Here is a 12,565-nt window from a genome sequence, read left to right on the forward strand (position 1 = left end):
TCCTAAGGAGTCCCAGGAAAGATCTATTGCCAGATCTTCCAATTTGTCACAAGTTCAAAATCTGGATTTCTGCATATGGAATCGCTCTATTTACTCCCCTTGTATTGTGCAGCGCAAACCAGACCCAGCCAGGATGCAGAATGCAGCCGTGGACCACCATCTGGTTAGCGCATGTTAGAATGAGACAGATTTATCTGTACCTAGAAAGTCTGCATTCTGCAGGAGCCCAGAGCAGCCACGAGCCACAAGGGATGCCACTATGACCTCTGGATCCCTCTCTCAATGCTCCCAGCAGCAGCCACTCAAGCCCAAAAGGAAGAGAGGTGCCCTAGCCTGAAGAGACCACCTCTGTGAGCCACCTCAGAGTACAGGTAGGGAAACTGAGGGCTGGAAAGCAACAAGAGTGTTTACCCACAAGGCAAATCATTAGCCTTAATGGACCCAGAAGTCACACTGCTAACTCTCAGTTCACTACCCTTTCCCAGGATAAACTGGGCTTAAAAATCTTACCATAATTGCAGAAATTTGAATTTGGATAGGGAACTAGATGAGATTAAGAATTTTTTTTTTTATTCTCAGCAAGATAATGGAATCATGATCATCACTTTGGGGAGCTGTTCTATTCTATTCTGTTCTATTTTTTATTTATTTATTTTTTTATTGTTGGGGATTCATTGAGGGTACAATAAACCAGATTACACTGATTGCATTTGTTAGGCAATCGTGTCTTGCCCCCAAAAGGTGTGGTACACACCAAGGCCCCACCCCCCTCCCTCCTTCCCTCTCTCTGCTCTTCCTTTCTCCACAACTCCCTCCTTCTTTCTCTCTCTGCTCTCCCCTTTCTGTTCTATTTTTTAGAGACAGATTCTTATTCTGCTGCCCAGGCTCAAGTGCAGTGGCCCCATCATAGCTCACTGTATCTTTGTTTTGTTTTGTTTTTTGAGACAAAGTCACTCTGTAGCCCTCAGTAGAGTGCTGTGACATCATAGCTCACAGCAACCTCAAACTCTTGGGCTCAAGGGATCCTCTTGCCTCAGTCTTCCAAGTAACTGGGACTACAGGTGCTCACCACAACACCTGGCTGTTTTGTTTTTTTTTTTTTTTGTAGAGACAGAGTTTCACTTTATTGCCCTCCGTAGAGTGCCGTGGCATCACACAGCTCACAGCAATCTCCAACTCCTGGGCTTAGGCGATTCTCCTGCCTCAGCCTCCTGAGTAGCTGGGACTACAGGCACCCGCCACAACGCCCGGCTATTTTTTTGTTGCAGTTTGGCCGGGGCTGAGTTTGAACCCACCACCCTCGGTATATGGGGCCGGGGCCCTGCTCACTGAGCCACAGGCGCCGCCCTACCTGGCTGTTTTTATAGACGGGCTTTTGCTCAAGCTAGTCTCAAACCCATGGGCTCAGGCAATCCACCCACCTCAGCCTCTCAGAGTGCTAGGATTATAGGTGTGAGCCACTGCAACCCACCAGCAAGTCTATTCTTAGCTACTATTACCATTTATCTTCATTCACTCAAATTGGTCATGTTTCAAAAGGCTGGGAGTTTCCGTATGCCAAGAACACCAGGCACCCAGGTACCCTGCCCCCCAGTGTACCACGCACCTGGTACACAGCTGCCCCCCTCCCCATGCCCAGGGGAAAGTGAAGATCATGAGACACCGCACATTGTCTGAAATGGGGAAAACACTGAAAATAACCTAGAAGCTCATCAACAAGAACAGGAATAAAAAGGAAGAAACACACAACTTATTCATATTATGGATCTTGTACTACACAGAAGATCAAAACGACGGATTTGAGATCCAAGTAGCAGCATGACCAGATGTCAAAACTAAAATCTGGAATGGATAAAAAGCAAACGTACAGCCCCAAAACATTTCTATACAGAGCATTGAAAAAGCCTGCCAATTTAGGAAGAATAATTCATCTCTTCATAGGGAAACGTATCAGTGATATTTTTCTTTTCGTTTTTTCCAAGCAAATGATTGAATATATTGTTTTAAATTTTACCCAGAAAGGTGTCTGGCAATTGAAGAAAAATATAGTGAGCTTACGTCTGAAAATTCAACTAACACTTTGTTTAAAAATCAAAAAAGTTCCCCACATTTCTGGATTTTTCAAACCCTCTAAACACACGCACACTCTCACACTGCTCTGGATTTTCTATACGCTCATGTTTATGTATGTAACAGCAATTTAAAAAACATCTGGAAGACTAAGGAGCTACCAAAACTAAAGGAATGTGGTACCTTGGACTGGGTCCTGGAACCAAGGAGGATATTAACAGAAAACTGACGAGATCCCAACGAAGTCTGAGGTTTAGTTAATAGTTAAGAACCTGTGTTCAATTTTTCAGTAGTGACAAAAGTAACATTGTAACAATAGGGGAAAGAAAGTAGGTGAGGGAAATGTGGGAACCCTGTGTACTGTCTTTGCAACTTTTCTGTAAATCTCAACCTAGTCTAAAATTAAAAGTTTTTTATGTATTGAATTATTCAAGTCAATGTTTAAAACATTTTATGAAAAGAAGCACTGCTGATTCCAGCGTAAGTTTCCCGTTTTCTCCTGAATCACAGTTTCTCAATGGGGCAGGGACCTGGAGGTGGCGACATCTGGCCCCGGTTCCACCCTGTCTAGGCTGTGGGATCTTGGGGGGGTTGGGGTCCTCAGTGTCTCCCCCCACCCCATCCCCGGCAAATGAAAACTCTAAGCCTACTGACTCGCCCTCATCCAGACTGGGAAGGTGGCGGAAGATGGCTACAGGGTGCGATCCAGACATCCCCCAGGGCCCCAACATTCCGCAGCCTCGATTGTCCCATCAGTATAATGGGCTGAGGAGCGAAGCCACCCCATAGGGCTGCTTAGAGCAAGGCAGAGTCTGACGACAAGCAGGTTGAAGAGCAGGAGAGGGCTCTTCCCCCCCGGGTCACACCGAGGCTATCCACGCACTGACTCCTCGCCCTCAGACCCCGGGTCCTCACCCGAAGCCCATTCCAGGGTCCCAGCCATGGCGCTAAGGGCCAGACCTGGACACCTCGCGGCGGGTGTTCAGCCCCCCGGACCTACGGCTGTCCCGCAACTTCCCGCCTTGCGTCTTCTTGGCAGAGGTAGCTCGGCCCCTCTGGTCCCCTGGTGCAGGGCACTGGGACCCCCACTCCCAGAGGGTCGGCGCCCCCTTCGCGGCAGCGGAGATGCCCCCTGTCCGGCGGGGCTGGGCGGGGGGCGCGGGCAGGGCACTCACCGCGTGCGCCGGCGGGTCAGCAGCAGCAGCAGCAGCAGCGCGGCCAGGAGGCCGAGGAGCGCTGCCCAGGACATGGTGGGGCCGGTGGCGGGCGGCTGGCAGGCGGCAGGCGACCAGGGGCCTGCGCAGGTAAAGCCCCCCGCCGAAGTCCCGCCCACCCGCCGAGGGGAGGAGCCTCCAGGTCCGCGGGGTGGGCGGGGGTGCGCGCAGAGACCCCGCTCCCCGCAGCCCGGGCGGGGATGGAAAACGTGGGAGGGAGGGAAGAAGGATGGAAGTGGGGACTGAGGAGGAGATGGTGGGCCGGGAGGGGTGCTGGAGCGGGGGGAAGGCAGGGGCTCCGTGGGAGAGGGGAGGGGGAGGCTGAGGACAAAGGAGAAGCGAGGCGGAAGGAGGCTTGGGAGAGAGGGGGCGCTGGGGGGGAGGGAATGCGGTGGGAGGGGAAGCGGGAGCTTTCCTGCCGGGTTCCACGGTCCCTCTAAACTGACGGGACCTCCCCAACACCCGTCTGCTTCCCCAGCCCAGACACGGTGAGCGGCCTTGGGTTTTCTGTTCTGTGGGTCTGGGCTGGATTGTATTGTACCGTATGGCAGTGCCTGGTATCTTCAATGACTACAGCGCGGGAGTTCCAAGAGCGGCTCAGGACTCGGCTTTGAGTACACGCGTGGTCGCCCACCATAAGGGACAGAGTGAATCGCCCGCCCTGCCCTGGATAGTGTTAGGGACTCAGGTCATCGTCACGACGACCTAGTGCTTTGGGTGCCAGCCCTGTGCCGGTGCTCTGCGAGTGACCACCCCCGGGTGCTGGTGAAAACTTGGGCTCCCAGCTGGAAGACCTGGGCCTCCCCCAGGCTTGCTGCGTGCCTTCTCCATTAATAGCCTGGGAAGCCTTGGGCAGGTAATTTAACCTGAGCACAGTTCCTTACTCGGAAACACTGGGTATAGACTTGTACTTAACCCAGGGGATGGTTGTGAAGAATTGATGAGAGCTTGTTGGTGGGGGAAAAAAAAGGGAATTGCAAACTGTTGAGTGTTTGGCACCTATAAGTTTTATGAAAGAATCGGGGGAGCAAAGAGCTGGGACCCATATATCTGTCCCTGCCTGCTCACTGGGGGATGACCTTAGACAGGTCTCATTCCAGGTGGTGATCTAGAGAAGCTATTCCTCCTCCCTGGTTTCCTGGGGTTCCAGCCCTTACCTTCCTAAAGTAATCACAAGTCAGATCCTGTCCCTGAATCTGGCTCAGAACCTTCCCTGGCTCCACCTCACTCAGCGCACAGCCAGGGTCCTTCCAAAGTGCTGCAATAATCAGCATGCTCTGGGCCACCCCACCTTTACCTCCCTGACCTTAGGCCCCCTACTCTTCCTGGGTCTACCCTGCTCCAGCCGCACTAATCTTCTCATCTTTCCCCAAACATTCCAACTTCTCTCCCACCTCAGGGCCTTTGCACTTGCTCTTCCCTCATCCTGGAAGGTTCTTCCCTGTGAGACTTGCACAGCTCGTTATTTCTCTTGCATCCCTGTCCCTCTGTCTCTGCTCAGGTGTCACCTAAGAGAAGCCCTCCCTGACCATTTGGTCGAAAACAGTCACCCCCATCACTCTGTTACCTTAACTCGTTTGTTTGGTTTGGTTGGGGTTTGGTTGTTTTTGGCAGTACTTCACAGTCTATCATATTAGACTTTCATTTATTTGCCTGCTTAATGTCAGCTGTCAAGGCGGCTGGATGACCCTGGTGTATCCTCAGCAGATTCAGATAGCAAGAGGCAAAGAGGAGTTTCCTGAACCTCTTGTTTATTTATCCAGCTTATCCTCCAGGGAAGCCAACAATCCCAAAAAGGCTGCAGAACAGGCCTGGAGGGTTTTCTCCAAATTTGGGGAGCTCCACAGGGCTGCCTTTTGGCAGTGGGGTTCACAGCCCTGCTTGGCCAATACTCAGCTGTGTGACAGCCTGGCCCACCTCTGCAAGCTGGGAAAAAGAGAACTTCAGGGTTAAGGCGAGGAGATGATGACCTTATGCAGTAACACACCTATCTGAGTGCCTGACACGCAGTGAGCATTAGTGAAAGTTAACTGTTACTCATGTTTATTTCCACTTCAGCATCTCGCCCTATCTGTAATCAAGGCTTGGGCTATTTCCTCATCTGAAAAAATGGGAAGAACAGTTCCTCCCTTACAGGGCCATTGTGAGGACTGAGTTAAATGACGACAGACTGAAATCACCCAGTACAGGGCCTGGCACATAGTAGGTGCTCAATAAACGTCAGCTCTTGTACTCCCCACTCCTGGCTTCAGTGCAGACCCGTGTCTCCTTAGTATGACTCTCCCCCAAATACCCTCTTCTCACCTCAACCCAGGGGCAGAATCCTCCCAGGCAAGGAGGCCAACTACTTGGAGCCAAAGAGGGAAGGATGTGTTGGTGCCTCTGACTTTGTTCAGGCGCTAGAAGGTGTTTATAGGAAAGTGAACAAACTGCCACTGGTCTGAGCCACTCAGGGACATCCGTCTTTGCTGCTATGTCCAGAGATATGCACCTTCTGAATGTCCCGTGGGGGCTTCTAGAAAGTTCCCTACTTGCTTCCTCTTCTACTCTGGGGAGCGGGGCACAGTGTTGGGAGGGAAGGCCAGGAAAACCATGGAACCCCAAACCAGAGCTGCAGATAAACTTTCCTGGAACCACCCACCGCTAGATTTCTCATTGAATGAGATAACCAAATGTCTGTGTTAAGACACCGTGACTCAGATTTTCTCTTACTTGTGGCCGAAAACATTCCCAACTGAGACAGCCTTCCAGTTATGGCTGTGTGGAGGGTTAAATGAGGCAATAATGCATCCATAGCTCATCTCCCAGGACTGGCCCATGGTCATCATTCAAAAATGTTGCTTCATCTTATTATTTTTACTTTATTACCATACAGACTTTCTATATTTATCAAGCTGATAGAGTATTCAGCAATCTGGCTATGGCATCTCGCAGGAACAGTCAGGCTCTGAAAAGTACCGAAAATTCCACACTCCCCTGCTCCAAGAGGACTGAAAGGACGCTGCTGAGGGCTGGTTGGAGGGAAGACTGGCCCTGACCCGTCTAGCCCATGGGGAAAGGGCTGGAATACACAAGGACTTGAGAGCCAGGTTCAGCTTTGCACAGACCCCCTAAGCAAGTTGCTTCACCTTCACCTCTCTGAGCCTCATTTGTGCAATGGGTGTGCTGCTGGGGCAGCGGGGTCACCCCATGAGGTTCCAACTTTAGCATCTAAGCCTTCTTCTGGAATATGACACCCAATGTCAAGTGGACTTTCAGGAAAATTCCTTCTCCCAACGACAAGCATCCGGACACCACCCTGTAGGAGTTTTAGTGCGTCCAGATGTCCACTATCCAGTGGAAACAAGACATCTGGGCAACTCTCCCCTTCCGTCCAGCCTATGCTCTGTTATCTGGCTTCTGTAGGGTCGTGAAAATAACATCAAGGCCCAGCCCACTCAGAACACAGGGGACTTTGCCTGGGAAAGGGCAGCCCTCTCCTCGTACCCCTGCTTTTTCTCCTCCAGGGACTAGGTCTGGTTCATGTCTCCATCCTAAAGACTACAAACAAATTGTGTCAGGAAAGCAAAATATTGTGTGTGTCTTTTGCTTTCGCCAAAGCTAAAAACCAGTCCCATTAGAGAGGGGCAGTTTTAAATATTTTTCGAAATGCTAGCTCTAACTTTGGTCCCTAACTTATGCCACTTGAAACTTTTTTTTTTTTTTTTGAGACAGAGCTGTCTCATGTTGTTGTTCTTGGTAGAGTGCCATGGCGTCATAGCTCACAGCAACCTCTAACTCTTGAACTCAAGCAATCCTCTTGCCTCAGTTTTTCATTTTTAGCACAGATGGCGTTTCACTCTTGCTCAGGCTGGTTTCGAACTCCTGAGCTCAAGCAATCCACCCGCCTGGGCCTCCCAGAGTGCTAGGATTACGGGCATGAGCCACCACACCCTGTGGACTTGAAACACTTTTTAATAATAACTCATTTAATCCCCACAAGGACCCTATAAAATGGGAACTGTTATTCCAAATTTGCAGTGGTGAACCCAAAACCCAAAGAAGGTCAGTAACTCACCTAAGATCGGTCCCACAGGACTTCCTTTGATAAACCTGGGAGCCTGGGAATTTGATGTCTTCTTAGACAAGCTAATTTACTCCCTCATGCTGTGAGCACACCTTCCCACCCCTTGGCTCATATTGTTAACCTGCCTGGAAGCCCCCTCATGGTTCTTCCTTTCCATTTATCCAAATCCATTATGGGAAGGCTTGTTAGTCCAGGGCCTCTGAGACAGCCAAGATGAGATGATTTATTGGGGTGAATGGCAGGGTGAAAGTGAGGAGGGAGCCAGAAGATGTTGGGAAAAAGGGATGGAAGAAGGCAAAGGAGTCAGGAAGGGAGGGAGGATTGTGGGCTGCAGTGCAGTTCTAAGAAAGTTCATCAAGGCCAATAGGATGTCCTCAAGCCTCCAGAAGAGCCCAGGAACTGGCCTGCCCCACTCAGGGATTGGCTGGGAATAAGGCCTGGGAGCATGGTCCCTCTATCAATTAAGGCCACGCACAGGAGATCTCAGAGGTGCGTTCTCGTGGCTGCTGCAGTTTTAGAAAGTACAGCTGCAGTGCAGCGCCTGTGGCTCAGTGAGTAGGGTGCTGGTCCCATATGCCAAGGGTGGCGAGTTCAAACCCAGCCCCGGCCAAACTGCAACAACAACAAAAAAAAATAATAAAAGAAAGTACAGCTGCAAACTAAAATCAAAAAAGCTGACTTGACTTTAGAAACTTATAGAAGCTGAATGGGGTTGAGAGGTGGTGAGAAAGGAAAGACCAAAACTGCCAAGTTCTTGTTGTTTTTGTGCGCTAAAGAGAGGGTGGCAAACTCAAGTCTTCAAGCAGGTATTGCAAGTGAATGAAGTGAGCCGTTGTATGAAGAAGGCAATAGGGAGGGGTGGGGACAGTGGAAAAGTAGAGAGTGCTGCCCCATCCAAAGGAAGCAGCCTTTATTCAGTTCCAGCCAACTATAGCCACATGGAAGTACATGCCCAATGTGGCCAGGTCTCCAGATTCAAGAGAAAACAGAAATAATGGCTCGATTTATTTTAAAATATTGTGTAGGTCAGCAACATCTTAGCCTTGGAGTCTAATGGCAAGGACCAGTGGTTTAGACATTCTAGATATGCAAAATACATCTGAAGTTGGAATGTTAAACAAAATTGCTCTGTAAAATTAAGGGAGAACAGTAGAGTTTTAGGAGGAAGCCTCAGAGAGAACAAGTGAAGACCAGGCTGACATGAAGGCAGATTGGGGGCCTATGTAGAAAATTAGCCTGTGGGTGGTGCCTGTGGCTCAGTGAGTAGGGCGCAGGTCCCATATGCCGGAGGTGGCGGGTTCAAACCCAGCCCCGGCCAAAAACCACACACACAAAAAAACTAGCCTGTGTCAAATTCCCTGTGGAATTAGGAGCAAATGACCATTTCTACTGGTGATGTGTAATACTGAGTGTTTAGCTGTTTGCTGGGTTGGGCTATAGTATAACAACACACTCGCACATACACCCTTTACCCTGGTTCAGAAACAGTCTGCTATGCACATCAGGTAAACACTCATCCTGGTTTGCCCAGACTTTCCTGGTTTTAGCACTGACAGCATCCCAGGAAACCTTGCAAGCTTGGGCAAACCAGGAAAGGCAGCTACGCGATCAGCACACATCTGTGGCACGTGAGTGGGTGAAGCTGGCCAGAGATTGGTTCAGAGCTGTGGCAATGACCTGGGAGCCTGAGGAAAGTCATTACTAAGTCACACAGTTAATCAGCCCACCCTGGAACTGTCGTCCTGCAGCAGTTCTCAGTTCTTATCCTCTCCCTGTATTGGAATTAGACACTCATCCCCTTTGCCATGTGACTTTGGTGCCTTCCACTACGGGCAGAGAACATCTTCCTCCCCAGTGATGGTGGTCTCGGGCACATGGCTCAATTAGACTAGCAGAGGGTGAAGAAATGACCATTTGAGTAGAGGTTTCAAGAGGAATCATGTATTTCCATTTGATCTGCTTGGTTTCTGCCATTAGGCAACATTCAAGAACTGACCTGAGCTTACCCAGTGGCTAGAAGCAGAGAACCTCCGCTGACCTACAGAACTTGGAGTAAGAAAAATGTAGATCGGCTGCTCGGGAGGCTGAGGCAAGAGAATCGCCGTAAGCCCAAGAGTTAAGAGGTTGCTGTGAGCCGTGTGACGCCACGGCACTCTACCCGAGGGCGGTACAGTGAGACTCTGTCTCTACAAAAAAAAAAAAAAAAAAAGAAAGAAAAATGTAGATCGGGTGGCGCCTGTGGCTCAGAGAGTAGGGCGCTGGCCCCATATACCGAGGGTGGCGGGTTCAGCCCGGCCCCGGCTGAACTGCAACCAAAAAATAGCTAGGCGTTGTGGCGGGCACCTATAGTCCCAGCTACTCGGGAGGCTGAGGCAAGAGAATCGCCTTAAGCCCAGGAGTTGGAGGTTGCTGTGAGCTGTGTGAGGCCATGGCACTCTGCCGAGGGCCATAAAGTGAGACTCTGTCTCTACAAAAAAAAAAGAAAAAAAAATAGCCGGGCGTTGTGTCGGACACCTGTAGTCCCAGCTGCTCGGGAGGCTGAGGTAGGAGAATTGCTGAAGCCCAAGAGTTAGAGGTTGCTGTGAGTCCTGTGACATCATGGCGCTCTACTGAATGTGGTAAAGTGAGACTCTGTCTCTACAAGAAAAAAAAGAAAAGAAAAATGTAGATCTGTTGTTATAAGTCATGGAGATTTTGAGATGTGTTGAAGTTGACTAATGTATGCCTTATCTTTGAACTTTCTTGAGTCCTTTGTGGTCAGATGTTCTTCATATCAGTTGGATACAGAATCAGGCCACTTCCTACTCTTGGAGCCAGGGTTTTCTTATCTGTACAAGGAAATGATGACAGGGTCCCCTCCCATGGTGGCTGGAAGGATTCTAGATCATGTGTCTAGCACATGCAGCAGGCGCTTAATAAAAGGGATGAAGCATAATTCTTTCAGCACACATTTGCTGATCATATTTTATCAGCACTGTGCTGATCTCCTTATCAACAATTTTATAGAGAAAGGAAAGAAGACGAATCTCCTTACTTTGTCTTTTTTTATGCAGGAATAGACAAGGAATACCTGGACCAGAGGCAGAGAGATGGAAGAAATGACCTCGTTGCTGACCTTGCTACAGATTGTCTCTGAGGACATACCTGTGTATTGGGAGAGTTAAAGGTCTTTAGTGAGCAACATTTTCAAAGGCAATAATGCCTCCAGCATCCTTCCCCCAGGAGATCCAAGATTATGTAGGGAATGTGGCTGGCAGAGCCCAGGGACTGGGGGCAGCCACTCAGATGCAGACAGGGCTGGCTGGGCAGGCTCATGTGCAGCTTTCCCAGGCTAATTCCACTTGGACCTCGTCTCAGGATGTGAGATGATGTTCAGGAGTGGTGCTGTCCCTCCTTCCAGCCTATCTGCTTGAAGGAGTAGGAGCAACAGGAGATGAGTCCAGCAAGCCTCCATGCTTTGGTTTTCCCAGGACCAGGGTACAGAAGGCCCCATAGCTCCCAACCAGCTGCTTTGGCATCTTAGAGTGGAAAAAATGAGGCAGCCAGACCTCAATCTCCTCAACTCCATGCCATCCAGCCTGAGAGCCAGACTGGCATGGAGAACAAAGAGAAAAGAGACCTAAGTCAGTCCACTACCCAGATGGACCTGCAGTGCCAGCCCTCCCACCACACTGCAGTACCCCAAGAGCCTCAGAACCAGCTCTCTTTTACAGAAAATGAGACAATGGTCATAACTGCTTTGCTTATATGTCGCAGAGGTGGTGAAAAAGATCCAGTAAGATAATGGGGGTAAGAAAATGCTAAATAAGGCAGCAGTTCCCCTTCTCCTTCTAGAAATCATACCAAAGCCTTACAGAGATTAGAAAAACAAACGAAGCTACAAACTCAGTTCTTAACAAAGCCAGGGGAAACATATAATCCATAAACTTCGCAGTATGTTTTTAAGTTTTCCAAAAGCAGCTAAGACAGGGCAGGAACAGTGAGTGGGTACAGTGGTGGTAAATCTCAGAAAGCGTCAGCAAAAATATACTTCCTGGGGATGAGGGCTTGCATTGAGGTGAAAGTTATCTTCCTTATAAAATTTATAAAAAATGAGTGTGGGAACTTGGGTGACTGGTGTCAGCAACAGTAGCTCTCCTGAATCTGGTTTAGTTCAGAAAATAGATGTAGTAAAGAATTATAGAGAGGGTGGCGCCTGTGGCTCAGTCGGTAAGGCGCCGGCCCCATATACCGAGGGTGGCGGGTTCAAACCCGGCCTTGGCTGAACTGCAACCAAAAAATAGCTGGGCGTTGTGGCAGGCGCCTGTAGTCCCAGCTACTCGGGAGGCTGAGGCAAGAGAATCACTTAAGCCCAGGAGTTGGACGTTGCTGTGAGCTGTGTGATGCCACGGCACTCTACCAAGGGCCATAAAGTGAGACTCTGTCTCTACAAAAAAAAAAAGAAAAAAGAATTATAGAGAGAAGACATATTTGTAGGAGGCAGTCTGTATCTGCGGCAGCAGAGGAGAGAACCTTTTCATCATGAAGGCCAGGGAGCCAGGCACAGTGGCATACTCCTGTAATCCCACCTACTTGGGAGACTGAAGTGGGAGGATGGTTTGAGCCCAGTCTGGGAAATGTAGTGAAACCATGTCTCAAAATAAGAGGAAAAAAATAAGCCCAGGAAGCTACACCCTAATTCTTCACCATATTCACAGAAACAGTCAGCAAATAGCTGACCCAGGAACACAGCCCTTTTAATTATCCAATTATAAAAAAGTGTAAAAGCCTTGATACAAAAATGTTATAATAATTTATGCCGGAAAATCAACCAACAGATGAAAGAATGTTAACACAAAGTAGATGAAAATTGTATCCAAATCATGTTGGCACGGGCGTGGTGGGTGTGGTGGCTCATACCTATAATCCCAACACTTCGAGAGGCCAAGGTAGGAGGATCACTTGAGGCCAGGAGTTTGAGACCAGTCTGAGCAACGTAATGAGACCCCCATCTCTATAAAAAATTATAAAAATTAATAAAAAACTTAAAAAATCCCCAGATACTTGGGATGCTGTGGCAAGATGATTGTTTGACCCTAAGAGTTTGAGGTTGCTGTGAGCTATAATGCCACAGCACTTTATGAAGGGCAACAGAGTGAGACTCTGTCTCCAAAAAAAAAGGAAAAATGTGAAACAATAAGGAAACTGAAGAACTCAGAAAGAAGGTGTGTGGCAA

The 12,565-nt window shown here is 49.1% G+C and overlaps 1 protein-coding gene across 1 annotated transcript in view; it reads right to left on the bottom strand.

Moving 5' to 3' along the window:
- The window catches only part of PTGIS (prostaglandin I2 synthase), a 43,825-nt gene extending 40,274 nt beyond the window's left edge, over positions 1-3,551 (bottom strand). Inside the window, exon 1 of the mRNA XM_053574555.1 lies at positions 3,246-3,551. Within this exon, the coding sequence (XP_053430530.1) occupies positions 3,246-3,319 (74 nt within the window). The 5' untranslated portion in view covers positions 3,320-3,551. The remainder of the gene's footprint in view (positions 1-3,245) is intronic.
- Between the last annotated feature and the right edge of the window lie 9,014 nt (positions 3,552-12,565).

This window comes from Nycticebus coucang, chromosome 21 (genome assembly GCF_027406575.1).
Source record: "Nycticebus coucang isolate mNycCou1 chromosome 21, mNycCou1.pri, whole genome shotgun sequence".
NCBI lineage: Eukaryota > Metazoa > Chordata > Mammalia > Primates > Lorisidae > Nycticebus > Nycticebus coucang.